Genomic DNA, 20,936 nt, shown 5'->3' with positions numbered 1-20,936 from the left:
TGACCCTGACCTCGAGTAGCATCTTACCCTCACCAAGAATGATGTCACAGTATAAAGACAAAATGATCAATTTTAACAATTAGCTAAAGTATTGCTGTCATTCAAAGGGGATCCAGTGTCTGTCAGCCTGGGATGACATGCTCGACAAGCCACGTTGCTTCGCTAGGGATGGCTTGCACCTGTCACCCCTGGGTTTTCGAATACTGGCAAAGGCTCTTGTCTCCCCCATAGTGCCTTTTTTAGGCAAGGCTCAAAAGACAAACCCACCTCCATAGACAACACAAAGGAAAAAAAACTAAGGGTAATGCTGCTCAACACCAGAAGTCTAAACGTCAAGATGCACGTACTCGAGACTCTCCTCAGTATGGAGAATATCGATATCTGTGCAGTAACAGAAACCTGGTTCAAGGCTCCCAAGAGCACCCCAGCACTAACAGGTTATCCTTCATACCATGCTTTCCGGCCCCAAAACTCGGACCGAACCACAAAAGGAGGGGGAGTATCCATATTTATTAAAGATACCCACACCTCCAGGTTAGTGGCACTGCACGAAGCATCGGAGACCATCCATATGCAACTAACAGTGGGCAAAACTGCCTTTCGGTTTGTAGCCTGCTACAGACCACCCTCCCAAACACAGGAACCTCTCTCAACTTTCCTGAGAACACTGGAGAATATGAAGGTCTCTCCAAACACCATTATATTGGGTGACTTCAACTACCCAAACATTGATTGGGAAAACTACTCAAGCTCAAACACCCTCGCCCAACGGTTCCTAGAATTTATAAACTCAAATGCTATGGTCACCACTCCCACAAGAGGGGAAAACATATTGGATCTGGTCATCACCAACATGGGGTCTCTATGTTCCACACCAGAGGTATACCCCTCACTGGTAAGATCAGACCATAAACTAATCTCACTGGACATCCATATTCCGTCCCCACCCCTAGCCAAGGAAACCACGGTGAAGAACTTCTCAAAAGCAAACTTCACACTTCTCAAAACCGAGGTGGAATCCTTCAAAGCCCCTGGGCAGGTGGAAAATACGGCCCAAAATGCAGAATCCTTTACAAAAGCATTCTATGGACACCTACAGGAATGCATGGAGTATGCTATCCCAAATAAAACCAAGACTCACTCCTCCAAAGGCAGGAGACCTGTCTGGTGGACCCCGGCCATAAATAAGCTATACAACAGAAGGAGAAAGCTACTACATGATAGAGCAAAATCTCAAAAAGGGACGGCGTCTCTGATCAGTACTAGCAAGAAACTACAATCCCTCATAAAATCATCTAAGGCCAGCTTCGAAAGAAAAATTGCACAAGACACTAAAGATAATCACAAGGCCTTCTTTAGTTATGTCAGAAACCTGGGAGGCAACTCCCAGATATGCTCTGAGTTAGTGCAAAATGACAAAAAATACACTGAACCCACAGACATTGGCAACATCCTGGCAGAAAGGTTCAGTGCAAACTTCTCCCCCCCCTCCCCCCCAAAAGAGCAAATGTCTATCCCAACAGAGTGTAGCCTTCCTGAGATCACAGATGCACAGGTGAGAGCTGCCCTCTCCAAAGCAAAAAAACACAGCATCAATGGAACCAGATGGTGAGCCGGGCTACGTCTTACACGAGCTCCAAGAAGAACTAAACCCTCACATAAAGTCACTGTTCAATCTCAGCCTTACTACAGGATATGTACCCAAGGAATGGCATACAGCAACAGTGATCCCACTCCACAAAGGTGGTGCCACAACAGACCCCTTGAAACTATCGCCCTATAAGCCTGACTAGACTGGTCTGCAAAACTATGGAGCGTAACATCATGGAAATCATAAACAAAGACATTGGAAACCTCCAGACACTGGATCCTACCCAATTTGGCTTTGTTAAGGGCAGATCTTGCCTCTTGAACCTGGTCGACTTCTTTGAAACAGTTACCAAAGCCATAGATGAAGGGAAGGTAGTCCACACAGCCTACCTGGACCTCGCAAAAGCCTTCGACACAATATCCACTCGGGCATCATAAATAAGCTCACCAGCTTAAATATCAACCCCTATGTCACAAGATGGGTTGCAAACTGGCTCAGGGATAGAACCCACATGGTCAGAACTGCAGGTGCCATGTCAGACTCTAAACCAGTTACAAGTGGCGGTCCCACAAGGCTCAGTCCTGGGACCTCTCTTGTTCGGTATATATTTATCCGAGGTACAGGCTAACACGGGTGGACTATGGCTGACCAAGTTCACAGATGACTGCAAACTGGGTGCCATAACTGACTCTCCGGATGACACAAGCATCCTCCAAAAGGGTCTCACAGAGCCACAGAGACGGATAACTGGTACCAGAGCCAAGGCCTAAAGCTAAATGCCAAAAAGTGCATAGTCATCCCCTTTGGGAAAAACAAAGTGCCCACAAATTACCACATAGGTGGTAATCCATTAAGTATGGAAGAAGTAATTAGGGACTTGGGGACCCAAGTAGATAGCAATCTCTCCTTTGACAATCACGCTGCCAAAGTGGTTAGGAAGACCTTCTATATAGCCCACCTTATCATGAAAGGATTCACATCTAGATCAAGTGAAGTCATTGTGCCCCTCTACTCATCACTTATCAAGCCCATAATTGAATACAATGCCCCATTTGGGATGTACCTTACCGGACATCTGCAGCAACTGAAAAGACCCCAAAAGTACCTCACCAAGAGGATCAAGGGGCTCAAACAGATGCCCTATGCAGTTCGGCTAAAGAAACTCCAGCTCTACTCAGTTGCGTACCGCCTACTCAGAGGCGATCTGTGTCTGACGTATAAAGCCATGTTGAACCTCAGCACAGAAATAAACAGGACATGCTGGAGGGACAGATTCATATCCCAGAGGCTCCCCTCACTCTAGAACAAAATCCCAATCCATGTTAGGCAGAGCCCCTCATTAACCCTCTTCAAGAGAAATCTTGACGAGTGGATGAGAGATCGTAAGTTTACCCCTGTGATCTCTTCTGTGACCCTGCTTGACAGAGGTACAGTAAACTAACCTTAAAAGGGCTACCTTCTGTGACCTACTATACAGAGGCACAGTCAACTAATCTAAAAGGGTGGCGAAAGCCAAACACACTCTGGCTAGGCTTATAAATGCCCTAGGGCAGATAGCCTAGTATCAACCTATGAACCTATTAAAGAAGCAAATCTCAAATAGAGTTTTATTGGGGGAGAAGGATTTTGGTGTTAAGAGCGGGAGCTTGGTTTTGTTAGAGTTAAGTAAAAGTTAGGCTTTAGTTAAACCAGGTTTCTACACAGATGAATACTATGTGGTTTCTTTGCTGTAAGTGTGTTAGACTGGTAGAAGAGCAGATGATAATGGAGTCGTCCATGTATTGAAAAAGTGTGCCTTGACCAGGGGCTATATGTAAGTTGCTGATAAATATGTTAAACAGTGAACATCCAAGGATGAATCCTTGTGGTACACCTGTTGAGATGGGAAGGAGTGATTAGACAGCACCTTGCCACTTTAAAGACTGTTGTCTATTTATTAGGTGGTTAGAAAACTACTAAACAGAGGGAGAAGACAGACCAAGGCTGGAAAGTTGACTGACAAGTTCAGAGTGGGAAACCATAACAAAAACTTCAGACAGGCCGAAAAATAAAGCAGATACAAGTTTACCAGAGTCTTTTGTTTTGTTGACAGTATCGATGAAGGATAATAGTGCAGTAGATGTGCTGTGTGCTGGTCGGAAGCCATGTTGGGTATACGTGATAAAGTTAATTCACAGAAGATATTGCAGTAGTTGATGAATACATTTTTCAGGAATTTTGGAGAGGGATGACAGGATGGCTATAGGTCAGAAATTTGTTGCGTGAGTAAAACTGGCACCTTTGTGCAATAGGATAATATGAGATATTTTCTATAAGCCTGGAACATTTGATTTTGCTATGGATCTATTAATAAGAATACTGACTGGCATCTGCAGCAAGTCTTAGGTATTCTGCGGGGAGGTTGTCAGAAGAAGATGAAAAAGATTTAAGTTTGAGTAATAGTTTTTTATAAGTTATAGGAACTGGCTGAAAAGAAGGGTGGGGTTAGATGAGAAAGGATTAAATAGCTGGCAGTTTTGAGAGTAATGTAGGGAGGGTGTGTTAGGGGCAGGGCTTGGGAAATTGGGTGTTGAAGAAAGGGATGTATAGCAGGACACTGGGATTAGTTTGGTTATACATTCAATGAAGTAGGTGTTGAAATTAGTGGCTATTTGCAATGGAGCAGTGTCTGGATAAGGGCCGGGGTCCTTTTTAGTTCCTATGTTGAGTAGGGAAAAGATAGATGACCAACATTTTTGGGGGTTGTGTTTTGTGTTTATTTTCAGCATTAGTGGAATATAACTTTCTTCCCTTATAACTTGATTTTTTAACTTGGTTGCACAGCAAACTGAAAAATTGAAAATTCTGGTAATTTTTCTTCTTGCGTCATGCACTCCATGCTTGATCTCTTTCTTTCATGACGAGTTTGCAAGATTTGGTCAGCCAATGGGCAGGAATATGTTTAATTCACTCTGTATGCTGTGGGGCAAAGGAAATAAGTATGTTTAGGAATACTACATTGAAGTGTTCGACTGCTTCATTAAGAGGAAGAGTTTTTTTTAGAATAGACTAGTTTAAAGATGTTAATGTTTGAATAAACAGATCCAGGGTAAATTATGTAAGGTTATGGGTGGTTCTGAATTTATGCTCTTTGGTTACCTGTGTGATGGTCTTATTTGTATAAGCTGGTAGATGGTCACCTATGGAATCTGGGACTGTGCCTCATGATGTGAAATTAGATGGGTTAGAGACTAATATTCAATCGAGGAAGGACTGAGTATTATTTTTGCTGTATCTTGTCGGAGACTTGATAAGTTCAGCGAAAACAGAGAGAGTCATGCTGTTACAAGGGTTGTTTGAAGAGAGGGTCTGTCAATGTTAACATCACCAAGAAAGATAGTCTCATTATGGATTGCATCTGAGGTCCAGTAAGTATTTCTTCAAGAATAGGAACAGTGTGATCTGGCAGGATATATAGTACTGTAAGGCATACGCTTTTAGAAGCATTTAAGTTTAGGAATGAGGTAAGAATTTTTGCATTTAAAAACTTTGGTATAGTATCCAAAATGTGGTTATTGTATAAGTATTTGGGAAGATGGGGCTCGTTCACCTCCTTTCTTCTCTTTTCTACCTAGCCTAATTATTTCATAGCCCAGTGGGAGAATTTCAACGTCTTTTAGTTTGGGATTTAGCCAGCTTTCTGTTACTGCTAGTATATTTGGCTTATAGTGATTCATCCAGGCATGGAAGCTGGATATTTTGCTACATATGCTCTTGAGGTCTAGCTTTAATGTTTTTATATGAGTTTTGTAGTTTAGGGTACAGATGGGACCAGAGTTTGGGTGGATGTTGCCATACTGATTAATAAATGAAAATGATGAAGTGACATGACAGGGGTAAGATATAAAGGTATGGTATAGTCAAATGGAAAGAAAAGATTAAAAATATTTATACAGGAATTAAGGATGCTTCAAGATATAGTAAAGAGACAGTAAGATATCTGGAAGGGATAAGAGAAAAAGGAAAATGAAGAAAATTAACTGATAAGTTAAGCTGTAAGAAGAATGAAAGGATGTAATGAGCTGATGCATAAATGAGCTCTGTTTGGGTACTGATCAGTTTGGAAAAAGGATGGAGTACAGAGGAATATAAGTTCAGATGATGTGGGGGAGGGTGGAAATTGGGGATAGGGTAGGAGGCTATGAAGCCCAAGCACAGCAAGGACTCAACAAAGTGAATTTACATCCACGCTATCGTAAGTACTAGAAAAACAATCCATAAAGACCTTGAAAATATGAATTATAATACAGCAGATTAATATATTGGTGCTATCTTATAAGCTTAGAAAAATTCCTACTTCTCTGTAGATTCTGCTTAAGCATACACTTGTGAGAATAGAGGGAGAGAAAGTACATGCGACAAATTCAGCTTAGCACTTTCATAAAACAGACTTTGAGGATCAAATTATTCATTTACTTGAGCTATAACGATGCCTACCTGGACAGACAAGTCTAGCACAGACTGTAAGAAGGGCTATTAGTTTTTCAGTCACAAAGTGATAATTATTGCTAAAAAAATTCTTATTAAATGCCTACTTTAGGAATAATACAAATTGCTATTAGGGTCTTGATCGGTTTTATTTTCCTCAGTAGATGACGCACAAGTTCTCTCAGGAATCTGCATAGCCATTGACTGGGGAGAGATATTTGGTTGCGTTTCTTATTAAAGAACAGATTTCTTTTAAATGTTTGCTTGTAGCTCGCCTCCTAATAGATTGGAGAACATATGCTCCCCTATTAAAAGCAGTATAAACATATAGACATATATACACACACACAATGAAACACAAACATATACACACACATTTTATATATATACATACACACACACACACACACACACACACACACGAGACATATGTATATTTACACACACATACACACACACGTATATATATATATATATATATATATATATATATATAGATATATAGATATGTGTGTATGTATACATATATATATATATATATATATATATATATATATATATATATATGTGTGTGTGTGTATGTGTGTATATATATATATATATATATATATATATATATATATATATATATATATACACACACACACACACGGTTATGTAATGATTGGTCATCATGTTACTTGGTCAACACACAAACCAGCAACCGAAACAAGTCCACCAATCATTATATTGCTGATGCAACACATCAACACACAGTACTTCAAAAATGGAAACAAATTTCCTTTTCCTCTTCCAATGTATTACCCAGAACACGACCACATTCAGCACACATTTGTCTGAATAGTGGTACTGTTAAGGGAAGTTTTTTTTAATTTAAATGCAAAGTGGGGTTAGGGTTAACTTGCATTACTAAGGTGGGCAGTCCGAGCTTAACCACTACACAAGGCATCTTGAACACTCAGCACACACAAACAAAATCTGTCCCCTAACCTAACCATAAACACTCACAATCTCACACACAATCCATCCCTTTACCTAACCCTTACACTAACCCTAAACTACACACACACACAGACACAGACACACACACACACCTACCTACTAAACATCTCACTTACATGTTTTGATGAAACACATCTGAAATACATCTGCTCAAACGACGTTTGACCAAAAAACAATGCAGTTCCACTTCCACCTGTCAACCAAAGCAATTGTCAATTAAACAAATGGAACAGCTCAGAACTTATCTAAAGCCCTGTTCTTCCATATTTACAATGCCCTAATATGTTTAGCATGTTCTGAAGTCTTACCTCTGTCGTTTTCTAGGCAGGCTGTTGTTCTTAATCAGCAAAGACTTGATGTGCTCAGACAGCTGGTCATCATGTTTCATGCACCAATATCGAAGAATGCTTGTGGTAAAGTGGTCATCCGGGTGACAAGGGCGGCTTAGGACCATCTTTACCATTTCTTCCGTTGGTCTGAAAACAAATGTAATTTTAGTCACTCATCTGCATCATAACATACAGCTCACATGCTGTTACATCAATACTTCAAGAGTTTCAGTCACCTTCATTGTCAGTCTTTCATTAAGGTGATCATCAAAGGCAGTTTTCTTTAAAGCATTTCTTCTTTTCCAGGAGGAATGTCACTCACATTGCCAGAGTCTTTGATGGCTCCCTAGGGCTATTTATCTTTCCCTTTCCATCTCTTATGGATAAACAAAAAGGCATTCTTTTGATGAAAATGAAACTGTACTTACCATAACACTAGATCTTTATATTCTTCTTCTATCCTTCAAAACTGATGGATATAGTGGATATGAATGAATCTGAAGCCATCAACTTTCAGACTCTTGGATACAAGGCTCAGGCTGCCTGTCCCTATCCAAAATTTCCCTCCACCCTCACAGTTCCTCAGATTGAGTTTGCCTACCTACACCAAAGGCTTTATCTTTACATATATACACAGAAACAGAACTTAAAGATAAAAGAACGGTTCCAGACTGTAAATAAGACAAAGCTCCAGAGAGGACTAGTATGGTCAATCGAAAGACAGACGTAAGAAGACAAAAAAGGATCTACTGTTATGTACATAACTTTCATATTGGATGCTGTCCTTACCATCCACTTCAACTGTTGGACACAGTTTCCATCTACTAAAGAGCTCAGAAGGTTTCATGGAAGGATAATCTGGAGAATGGTGGAGCCAAATGAAGCCCAGGACCCAGACTGCAAGTCCAGCCTGTTGTGGGAAATGAACATATGCACAGTGGACCAAGTAGCTGCAGCACAAATATCATCAATAGGAGCTCTAGAAACGAAGGCTATGGAAGTTGTGATAGCTCCATTAGAATGACCTTTAAGCTTGTGTGGTAAAGGCAATCCCTTAGCTCTGTAAACAAAGGAGATGCAACTAGACAACTACCCGGATAGTGCTACCTTGGAGAGCCCATTCCCACAATTTAGTTTAGGAGAAATAACAAGTTGGTCAGTGTTCCTGAAATTTTTAGTACGGTACAAATAGAATCATAATTGATGATGCACATCCAGTAAATGTAAAGTATATCCTCCTTTGTTTGAGAAATTAGAAAAGAAAACTAGTAAGTTAATAGCCTGATATAAGGCAGGGTCTGAAGCTACCTGGGGGAGGGATGAGGGTTGATTTGAAGAGAGATCCTGTCCTTATGAAACACCAAACACAGAGGCACATGAAGCTCTGAAATCCTCTAGCTGAGGTAACAGCAACCAGAAAGTGAAAGTAACACACTCACCATACAATAGATACATGCTGTCTTCTTTTGTCTATTGCAGCCAATCAGTATACCAGATCCAGCTCAGATCTGAAGCCAGAACCTCTGAATCTCTAGTCTTTCAGCCCCGCCTCCTCTATCCATAATGTCCTACCCTAACAGCATCTCCTCAGGGCAAGTTTGCCCTATCTGTGTACCTACATTTGTGTTGAAAGGTATTAAGACCCTACCCAACGGACATAGAAAGAAACAAAAGGGCAATAGCATTACATGAGCTCCCCATAGAAAGCTTCAGGGTTGGTCTGCAAGGTCAGCGAGTAGTAATATCAAGAAGTAATAATATGAATGAGACATTAAGGGAGGAATGGTTGAGATGGATAGAAGAAAACAACATGGCTCTATCACTATACTAAGTACAAAACTTTCTTATCTGATGTTGTCGTTTCCATCCACTCAACCAGTGGGACAGAGTCCCAGACAGTAAATACCTTGGGTAGTCTAAAGAAGATATACTTTTCTTACACCGTTTAAGGATACCGATGGAAAAATAAATTCAAAAAAAGGTAAAACCTTCAGTAATTCACCACAGCAAAATTCCAGAAAAATATAAATAAAATGAACGATGTTTATTCCAAAAAGGAGAACCAGTAAAATAATAAAATTCAGTCCTTTGGAGTCCGATAAGCACTTTCGGCAATATGCCTTCTTCAGATCATAAAACTAGGACTGTTATTTTTACTTTTAAAAAGATGTACGTCCAATAGATTTCAAACTCCCAAAGAACTATTTGCATCTGACCAATCATGCGTATTTACAACTTTAGTATGATAAATTCAGTCGTAATTCCCGCCAAATCAAAAGTCACAAAAGGGGACCAATTACTTCCTGATAAAAGAGCAAGCTTTCTCTTTTAACCTATCATGTCTCTTCAAATTGATGCAAATGCAATCCTGTATTAAGACAGGGCCGTCTTACAATGCATAATTTATCGCTGCTACTAACCAATCACAAATTCATAGGACAGCATAAGCGTTCATTCCACCAGTCCCATACTTTCTAATTTACATACTAATGAACCAATCCAATTTTTTGTAGGGCGGCAAACCTCCTTATCCTGCCAATCAATTCACTTTATGCAAATGAGGTATTTAGTGAGGCAGATAAGCCTTTTCATTTACTATGCATTCCTTCCTTCACGTAAAGTGGATCTCACGCCGACACATTTATATGTGACAATGTATGTCAACCTTTTCATTAGTAATATATTTCTTGCTTTCATATGATATATATCGCACATACAGATCGCAAAGAACATTTAGCTTGCAGCCAATCATAAATGCTCTCAATTTTAGCATGACAAATTCTGTCCTGTTTTCCAGACGACACAAACGAGAACCAGTCATCTCCTTTGTGAATGGTACTAGCCGAATGGGAGCATAAAGAAATCTTTACAGAAAACTGCCTGTGGAAAAAAACATTTAGTGTATTACGGGCGCTTTGTTGACAATATTTTTATCCTCCGTAGAGGCAAAAAGTAAGAGCTGAATAGTTTCATTGAATATATCAACAGAAGTACCAACTTCTTAGAATTTAAGGCTATTTATTCTAGCGAAGAGATTGATTTTTTGGATGTAAAGATTCATTTACGTCCTAGAGAAGGCATAAGTACAGGAATCCACAGAAAAGCTACCTGGAGGAACCATTATCTACACAGGCAGAGTATGCATCCAGGGTACATCTTTAATAATATATATGAGAATCAGATCCTGAGAATCTCTAGACTATGTACTAATGATGAAGAATATATGGATGAACAATGTAAGATACAAATGTACTTGAAAGAAAGAGCCTATAAGGATAGAAATCTTCCATTTAAACAAAGTCATCAGGAAATAAGAAAAGGCAAAGGTCATCCATATTACTCTAATAGGACTACCTTATCACAACAGGGCAAGGCAGATACTATCAGTCAGCCACAGCAATTGAAATGTATGCTAACCTATAGCTCTGATAACAAGCAAGTATGTGAAGTAATTAAGAAATTCTGGCCTGTTTTAACAATGGATGAAAAAATCAAGAATGTGATAGGTGATCAACCAAAGTTCCCAAGACTTTTGTGTAATAAGGATGGCTTTACACACAATAGAATATGTTCAGACAGAAAAGGCACTTTTAAGTGCCAAAGGTGCAAAACCTGTGCTTACATTGATAGTTCCAATACATTTCTTCTCCCTCATCTGAGCAAACAATACACCTTCAATGTGTATGCAGATTGCACCACAGCCCATATTATGTATCTAGCTACCTGCTGTTTATGTAACGCTTTCTATATTGGAAAGACAGACCAGCAGTTGAAAGATCGTATCCCACGACATATGAGGGGCATACGACAAAAGGATATAAACAATGCACTTGCTGCACATGTTGCTAGTAACCCTTCTCGTCGGTTTCTTTTTAAAGTCGTCAAAGTGGTTGCTCAAACTATTAGGGGAGGAGATGTTTTCAATCGTACTGAACTACGTGAAATAAGCTGGATTACAAACATGAGAGCAAATCGTCCCCCAGGACTTAATACTGTGATTCCGCTAAAGCCCATACTTAAGGCCAGAAGAAACACCATCGGCCATAAATAATAGCTTAAAAGAACAAAAGAGAAAAAAAGATGAATATAATTAATCTTTGTCTATAACAACAATGTCCTTGTATTCCATAGAGATGGTATTACCCAAGGGTAAATAACTTGGGGAAGATCCGTATGTGTCTCTGCGATCTTGTGGTTAATAAGCAAGTGGAAGCAGGAAACGAATCATGGATCAAAATACTGACATGCCTCGCTTTTTACCCTACTTGCTCAAAGCGAGTTGAATGGCAGTATAAGGAGGCCTGTCCTCCTAACAAGGATATGATCTATCCATTGATTCTGCTATCAGAATCTATGTGATTGCTGGAATGAGTGCTTGCATCTATTTAAGTAATATGTGATTGGCCAGTAACTGATGTGAACCACAAATCGGAAAATTGCCCTGTTTCAGTGCAGGATCATATTTGCATCAGATTCGAAGTGGTACGACAGGCAGTAAAGCGAATATTTGTCCTTTTGTAAAGGAGATGACTGGTTCGCGTTTGTGTCTTTGAACTTGATGGAAAACAAGACAGAAATTGGCTTGGCATGTTTGGCAGCATAAGGAGGCCTGTCCCCCTAACAAGGGTATGATTTGTCCATTGATTCTGTAAACAGAACCTATGTGATTGGCGGAATGAGTGCTTGCATCCATCTAATTAATGTGTGATTGGCCAGTAATTGATGCAAACCACTCATCAGAAAATTGCCCTATTTTATTGCAGGATTTTATTTGCATCAAATTCGAAGTGATACAATAGGCGGAAAGAGAATGTTTGCCCATGCATAAAGGAGATGACTGGTTCACATTTGTGTCGTCTGATCTGATGGAAAACAGGACAAAATTTGTCATGCTAAAATTGAGAGCATTTATGATTGGCTGCAAGCTAAATGTTCTTTGCGATCTATATGTGCGATATATATCATATGAAAGCAAGAAGTATTTTACTAATGAAAAGGTTGACATACGTTGTCACATATAAATGAGTCGTAAGATCCACTTTACGTGAAGGAAGGAATGCATAGTAAATGAAAAGGCTTATCTGCCTCGCTAGATACTTCATTTGCATAAAGTGAATTGATTGGCAGGATAAGGAGGTTTGCCGCCCTACAAAAAATTGGACTGATTCATTAGTATGTAAATTAGAAAGTATGGGACTGGTGGAATGAAGGCTTATGCTATCCTACGAATTTGTGATTGGTTAGTAGCAGCGATAAATTATGCATTGTAAGATGGCTCTGTCTTAATACAGGATTGCATTTGCATCAATATGAAGAGACATGATAGGTTAAAAGAGAAGGCTTGCTCTTTTATCAGGAAATTATTGGTCCCCTTTTGTGACTTTTGATTCGGCGGGAATTATGACTGAATTTATAACACTGAAGTTGTAAATACGCATGATTGGTCAGATGCAAATAGTTCTTTGGGAGTTTGAAATCTATTGGATGTACATCTTTTTAAAAGTAAAAATAACAGTCCTAGTTTTACGATCTGAAGAAGGCATATTGCTGAAAGCGCTTATCGGACTCCAAAGGACTGAATTTTATTATTTTACTGGTTCTCCTTTTTGGAATAAACATTGTTCATTTTATTTATATTTTTCTGGAATTTTGCTGTGGTGGATTACCTAAGGTTTTACCTTTTTTGGGTAGTCTAAAGAGGGGAACATTCTGCAGAATGGTTGAGCCAAACGACAATCTAGACATAGACTGTATATCTCATTTGTAAAGGTTCATAAAAGTATGAGTGTTAGACCAGGTAGCAGCCCCACAATTTTCATCTATGGGGGCCTGAGCAAAAAAGCCAACTGAAGTGGCAACTGCTTTGTTGGAATGAGCTCTGGAATTGTTAGGGAAAAGAATTCTCTTCAAGGAATAAGCAAAGGAAATGCAGTTGGAAAGCCCCTGGATAGGGTCACTTTCAAAACAGGTTTGCTCAAATGAGATTTGGAAAAGCAGATTTTCTGAATTTCTTAGTTCTGTCCAAACAGAACTTCAACTGATGTTGAACCTCTAGACAGTATATTAAATACTCTCCTTTTTTAATGAAACTGGGGAAGAAAACAGGTCGATGCACTGACTGATTCAAATTTGGCTTACAGGCCACTTTAAGCAGAAAGGTAGGGCTGGTTCAAAGAGTAACCCTATCCTTGTGGAAAACCAGTTAAGAAGGAATGGTCAATGCAGCTTGAAGCTCTGATACCTTTCTGGCAGAGGTAATGGCCGCCAGGAACAAGGTCTTCCAAAACAGAATTTTTAGACAGACTATGGAAGCATGTTCAATAGGCAGTCTAGTGAGAACTTGCAAAAGTAGATTCAGATCCCAGGGATGGACAGGATCCTGTATCGGTGGTCTGAGTAGAAAAGTACCTTTCAAGAAGGCCTTAGATAGTTTCAAAATTGCAAATGGCATATTATCTATGCCAATATGGAAACTGGAAATGGAGGCCAACTGAACTTTAATAGTTGAATAACTGAGATTAGAAAGAAAAAAGTCTTCCAGGAAATCATGAATAGCTTCCAAGGGGGCAGAGGAATAGTCTAGACCCTTGGAGTAAGTCTAATGAGAAAATCTTTCCCATTTACTCACATACACCTTCTTAGTGAAAAGTTTCCGGGAGGAACAGAGAATATGAATAACCCTTTCAGAAAGCTTGTGATCTCTGGCCATCATAGCAATTGCTGGAACCAAGCAGTCAAATTGAGGGAATGAAAATTTGTGTGAGGTTTGCCAGAGGGGTAACATATCAACCTGAGGTCCTGAAACCAGAGAAGGTAGTAGATGAGGTCATAGAAAGGGGAACAAGACTTGTCCCGGCCAAATGGGGGCTATCAGGATTATGGTTGTTCTCCAACTGCCTTCTGAAGAAACTTTACCATCAACAGGGTTGGAAGGTAGGCATATAGGAGGACATGGGGGACAAGCAATCAGAAAAGCATCCCTCAGTGACTGTGTCTCTGGTAGTACCCAGGTTTAAAGGCTGCTGCATTTAGTTTTCTGAAGTGAATGCAAACAAACTGCAGCAGGGACGACCCCAGCAGCTGAATACTTGCATCGCTCTCTCTGGGTGGAGGGACCACTCATGAGGCAAGAGGATGTTCCTGCTTAAACCATCTGCCAAAATGTTGGATTTCCCTAGGATGTGCATTGCCGTTAGAAATTGCTGAGAAGATATCGCCCACTGTCAGACCATCATGACCTCTCAAAACTTTGGATATGAATGGGTTCTTCCTGGTTTATATACCACACCACTGCTGTGCTGTCAGAGTAGATGGCAATCACACCCATAGGGAGAAAGACATGAAAGGCCTGCAATACTAGGAGGACAGCTCGCATCTTCAAGATACTGATGTGAAAATTGACCTCAGACTGTGACCAGGTGCCTTGGACTGTCTTCCCTTCAAAATGCAGCCCCAAAGCCAGGAAAGAAGCATCTGTGGTAACTATGGCCTGGTGATGAGGAGAAACAAAAAGGTGACCTAATGAAACGTGATGACAGTTCAGCCACCACATAATCTGGTGGTGACAAATCCTGGTCAGATGAATAGGAAAGCCCATGGGGTGAGACAGAGCTGACCAATATGCGAACAGGGTCCATGAGCAACTTGCATGTCGAATCTTGCAAGAGGCACTGGACAAATGGATGCAGGCATTTGTCCAAGAACTTGTAGAGTTAAGGAAGCAGCAGGCCTCTGATATTACAGTACCTGGGAGGTTGGAGTCTGAAGAGATGTTAACCTCAAGGATGACAACTATGCAGTTTGGTTGATGATATCCAGTTGGCAACCAATTAACTCCATCACCCTGCATTAGGTCCAAGTTGGACTTGTAATACTTCACTCTTATGTGCAAGGATAGATACAACAGAAGCAAGTAGCCCCTGGCTTTAAGGATGCCTTCATGGATACTGTCAGGGGCCAGTCAAACAAGTACAGGAATACCTGGAATCACTGCAGAATTGGCTATGCTGCCACAGTGCCATACATTTGAACACCTGAGGAGATGTGGTGAAATCAAAGGGCAGCACTTGACATTGATAGTTAACAGTCCCCAGTAGGAAGTGCAGGAACCTTCTTAAGTGCCTTACTATCTTATATGAACCACAAAATGGGTAGGCCAGAAATACAAAAAGCGATCACTTTATTAAAACATAAATGAAACTCATAAATCTCTCGCTCCTCGGCTAAAACAAGCCTTTTACAGAGTATAACCCACACTCTACCAATTCCCTTCTTAAACATGCCCCCATCAAATTAATTAAACAATTAATCAATACTCATTCACAATTGCATTCTCTATTTAAACCTATAGAAAAAGGACATTAAACTTTACAATAAAAATGGATTCCTTCTTAATTGATTTTTTACATCACACAACATTGTTTTTTATTTAATATTGGCTCTAAAACTGTTGCTTGCAACCCAGATGGATCCCCATTATGAACTTGTTGAAAGTGCACAGCTACAGGACTAACTTCACTACCTTTCTTAATATCCCTTACATGTTCTTTTAACCTCACTGAGAAACTTCTTTTACTTTCACCTATATAATATTTCCCACAGGGATATTTCAATCCATATATCACCCCTTCACACACACAACTGAAATGGCCCTATTCTTGAAACCTCTTAACATTAATTTGGGGGAAACTTCTAACTACAAACTGACATCCTGTACATCTACCACAGGAAAAAGTGCCATTTTGGACCACTGCTTGCCATATATTGTCTCTATCGGTAAAGAAAATCTCCCATGTACTAAAAAATCTTTTATGCTTCTCCCTCTCATAAATGCAAACCTCAATTTTTTATCACATAAAAAATCTAAATGTGCATCCCTCTCTAAGATACTCCAAAGATATTTAACCAAATCAACAAGTTTCTCTGAGAACAGGGTAAACTTTGTAACAAAATAAATAAAATTCTGAGATGTATTACCTTCTTGAGTACCATGTCTTCCTCTATAATCCTGCGGTTGGTACCTTACATTTTTTATATTTACTTTCTTTGTAACTTCCCTTATTAAATCACTTCTGTATCCTCTGTTAATAAACATCTTAATAGTATTATCCAGTTCTTGTTTGTATTCATTTATATCACTACACAGTCTTTCTATTCTCAAAAACTTTTCATATGGTATTGATTCTATAGTATGGAGGGGGGGGGGGGTTGACAACTTAATCCATGTAAAATATAATCATGGTGTTCAAACTTCCTATATATTTTTGTCTTAATACTGCCATCACTCATCCCTTCCATTGTTATATCTAAATAATTCACTTTCCTTCCTTTCTGTAAACCATCAAAACAGACGCTGAATCTATTTCTATGTAAGCCCTCAATAAATTCTATTACTTTATCGTGACCCCCATCACAAATAAAAATCAAGTCATCTCTAAACCTAATATATACTATACATATAGTAAAAAAAACAAAAAAAACATAATATACAGATTTTCAAAATAATCCATAAATAGGTTTGCATACATGGGGGCAAATGCTGCCCCCATGGCTGTTCCCTGCAATTGTCTAAATAAGTCACCATTAAACTCAAACAAATTATTTTTAAAACAAAATAAAATTAATTCCAATATATAATGAGTACTAGGGGTGTAACCTAAAAATATAGTACAGCTTCCATATCAAAAAATGTTTGATACTAGTGTATAGGCTTTACATATATTACTATAAAATACCTATTACTCCTCCATCTTATGCCCTATATTTTCTATTACTATAAAATACCTATTACTCCTCCATCTTATGCCCTTTATTTTTTCCATGAAATCAAATACATCTTTAATGTAAGATGGTAACTCTACTACTTTTGTTAATAAATGCTGATGCAAAAAACAAGAGATATTGTGTGTAAAATATCCACAGGCCAACACAATAGGATGCCCTGGTTGATTCTGCAAACTTTTATGAATTTTAGGTACACAGAACAAATGGGCAATAGAACAATTTTTACTAATAAATATATATTGCATGTCCTCATATGAAAAATAATTGAGTCTTAAACCTTTACTTAAAAGCTCTTTATTTATTTTACATTTGTTAACCAGGAAATTCCGACTGGACCAAGTCCATTTTCAGCGGAGGCCCGGGTAGAAAAGCTCCAGCATCACGTCAGGGTTGGGAGGGTGGCCTAATGGTTAAGGTGTTTGCCTTACAAACACAAGGTGTAGGGTTTGAGCCTCACAAGGGATAATTGGCTAGGCTTAAAATGGCTTGCAAAGGCAGTTAGCTTAGTACTAATCTATGAACCTATGAACCTATACAAATATAGTACATCCAGCATAATACATAAAACAGGTTACATCATGTATGCTGAGCTTAGTAATATAACAAGAAATTAATAAAAACACTCCAGTTAAAAGAAGATATAGAACATAGGTAAAAGACGATGTCAGTTACAGTACATCCAGCATAATACACAAAACAGGTTTTTATCATATATGCTGAGCATAGTAATATAACAAGAAATTAATAAAACACTCCAGGTAAAAGAAGATATAGAACATGGGTAAAAAGACAATGTCCGTTATACATTGGTAAGAGAAGAAAATATATCAAGTAAGATTCTACAATTAAAAGTACCCTTTCAGATGACCAAGCCTACAGGGGATCGGAGATCCAGCATGTGATCAGAGAGGAGTTTGGGGAGTTAATAGTAGCATGGGTAGGGTTACGTGATACAAGGGCATAACCGGGTACTAAGAAGGTGCGATCTGAGGGAACGTTTGAATATGGATGTGGAGGGGGCAGTGGACATAGATAGGGGAACAGAGTTCCAATTTCAGGCAACAGTGTGGGAGTAGAGCACTTTTCCCTCCATTATTGTTAGCCTTGGTGATGGAGAGGAGAGATTTTTCAATGGATCTTAGGTAACGGTTTGCAGTATAGACAGTAAGTAGGTTGGATAATAAGGGTTTTTTTTCAGGATATTTGAGAATATTGTAGGCTGTACCCAGCTGGTGATAGTTAAGTAGCTGTGGTAGCTCAAGCCATTTTAGTTCTTTTAGTGCAGCACAGTGATGGGCTCTATAGGTTGAGTTAGTAGCAAACTTGGCTATTTTATTGTAGCATGATTCTAGTTTGTCTAGGTCACATTGTCTGATCTGGGTAAAGATTGGTGCTGCTTATTACACAGTTGAGAGGAGGTGGCTTTGTGCAAGAGTGACTCTTGCTTTTTGTGAGAGAAAGGACTTACGCCTGTATAGGGAGCCTAGTTTTTTGTGTACTAGTTTTATGGTATGTGAGATGTGAACATCAAAGTGGAGATTATTGTCTATTTCAATGCCCAGACATCTGGTGTGGTTAGAAAGGGAGATGGTGGTGCCGTCCTTAGATGTTATGGTAAAGGAGAGTTTTTTTTTTTTTTTTTTTTTTTTTTATCTGTTAGGGGTAAATAGTAGCAGTTTTGTCTTTTTGGGATTCAGAATTAGTTGGATAGCTGATATCCATTTTTCTACTGACTTAAAGGTATCTTGAGTGAGTGTATGTAGGGTGGTGGGAGATGAGGCAGACAGATCAGGGTTGAATCATCCGCATATTGTATGAGTGTGGCATGTTGTGTAGCGCTATTGAGGTTATTTGCGAAAATAGAGAACAATAGTAGGCCCAGTATAGAGCCCTGTGGGACTCCTATTGTGGTCGGAAGTTGTCTAGACAGAGTTCCTTTCCACTGAACTGACTGCTGCCTGTCAGATAGGCAGCTTCTGAACCAGACTAAGTAGAGGAGGTGAAGGATAATGATGTTAGTGAGTCTAGTAGAATGGAGTGGGAGACCACATCAAATGCTTTTGAGAGGTCTAGGAAAATGGCTGATACATATTTGTTATCATTCCTGCGAAGAATAGAAGGGATGTGGTAGTGCTGTGATGTGGACGGAAACGGTGTTGTGTGGTAGATAGTAGATTGTGTGAGTTAAGAAATATCATCACTTGCAAGTGGATGCATTTCTCAAGAATTTTGGATAAGGAGCAAAGGATGGCAACAGGTCGGTAGTTGGAGAATTCATAAGAATTACCTCCTTTATGGAGAGGAATGATTTGAGATACTTTCCAGAATTTGGGTATGTAGGATTCTAGTATGGAGCGGTTGATAAGGATGGAGACAGGATATGATAAGGAGTCACTAGCAGTTTTTAGGTCTTTATATTCATCTAAAGCTTTATAATATTTAATTCTGTTTTTCCCTTTATAGAATGAATCATATTCTTTTTCCCCACTATACACTTGATGGCTGGACCCAAGCAAGAGACTGGTGTCCTGTGCAGACCCATTTGGGTAGGATGTTAAGATCAGAGAAGAACTAAAGCAGTACAAAGTACAAATACAAAGTACCCAAAGGAAAGGACAATTCTGATACCCTAAAGTCGACCTGACCCTGGGGCATCAAACCTGATGTGTTGGCCCTCGCATGCCCTCAGCTCTGACAAGGCCATAGTAGAGAACATAAAGGATATAGCCAGTGTCTGAGGCAGCCACACTATCAGCATTAACATGGGGGAAGACACAGGAATGGTCAGACCTGTGCCCCTTCACCAAATGGTGGACTGGGGGAGGAAGTGGAAAGTTTGGAGCCGAAGGCACCACAGTATTGGACCTTGGAATAGAGGTGGAGGGGATGATCCCCAAGTCCATGTAGGCCTGTAGGAAGGAAAGTACAGTTGTGTAAAATCTTTACATAAGAGTAGCTGTCATTCTCCTCACTGCTGTAGCATTCATAACTTAAGGGATCTCCTGCCAAGGACAGCCCAAAGTCTGGCCTGTATACCAAAGCCTTATTACTTTTAGGCACCATACATCACACATATGCTCCCCAATGCAAAGCAAAGGGCATAAAGTTGACGTGCAGACGCAAACACACAGAACTGTAAAAGTCCCAGGAGGAACAGAATGTCCCTAAGAACAAGGAAAACATGTGCATCCAGAAGGAGAAAAAGAAGGGACCCTCACACAGGAGGGCAAGAAATAACAGGCTAGAGCAGAGGGGGCAGGAGGGAGGGAGCAAATACTGCAACAATGAAGAGAAGGACATCTAATGTTTTGGTAAGATTTTACACAACTGTATTATGTCCTTCCATATCACTGTTGCAGTATTCATAACCTAAGGTAGAGAACAAAAGCTCAAGGACAAGCCTGGGAGGAGGACAGCATAAAATAGCCCTCCAGAAACCCATGCAAAATGGCTCTGGCACTGGAAATAAAATCCAACTTGTAATGCTTAGTGAAAGTATGACCAGAGGACCAAGTAGCAACCTCAAGGAAGGAACTGGTATCCAGACCCTTGAAAAAAGCCCCAGAGATGGCAAGAGTCCTGGTAGAATGAGCCTTAACTGAAGAGGTAATACACTTACCATGAAAACAACAACAAAAAGTAATGGCCTCAGAAATCTAGGAAGAGTTGATTTGCTTAGAAACAGTCAAACACAAAGACTTGGGATGAAAGGAAACAAAAAGCTGCTCAAATTTGCAAATAACTTTATTTAATCCAAATAATAT

At 39.6% G+C, this 20,936-nt stretch overlaps 1 protein-coding gene across 3 annotated transcripts in view; it reads right to left on the bottom strand.

Annotated features, from left to right (window-relative positions):
- Nucleotides 1-20,936, bottom strand: part of INTS3 (integrator complex subunit 3) — a 2,345,436-nt gene that overhangs the window by 299,338 nt on the left and 2,025,162 nt on the right. For all 3 annotated transcript variants that reach the window (XM_044079970.1, XM_044079971.1, XM_044079972.1), the window contains one exon: nt 7,369-7,536. In XM_044079970.1, the coding sequence (XP_043935905.1) occupies nt 7,369-7,536 (168 nt within the window). The remainder of the gene's footprint in view (nt 1-7,368; nt 7,537-20,936) is intronic.

This window comes from Protopterus annectens, chromosome 8.part0 (assembly GCF_019279795.1).
Source record: "Protopterus annectens isolate FY-2018-M chromosome 8.part0, PAN1.0, whole genome shotgun sequence".
In the NCBI taxonomy this organism is placed as follows: domain Eukaryota; kingdom Metazoa; phylum Chordata; order Ceratodontiformes; family Protopteridae; genus Protopterus; species Protopterus annectens.
The sequence above is the reverse complement of the archived record's forward strand: the minus strand, read 5'-3'. Positions and strand labels throughout refer to the sequence as shown.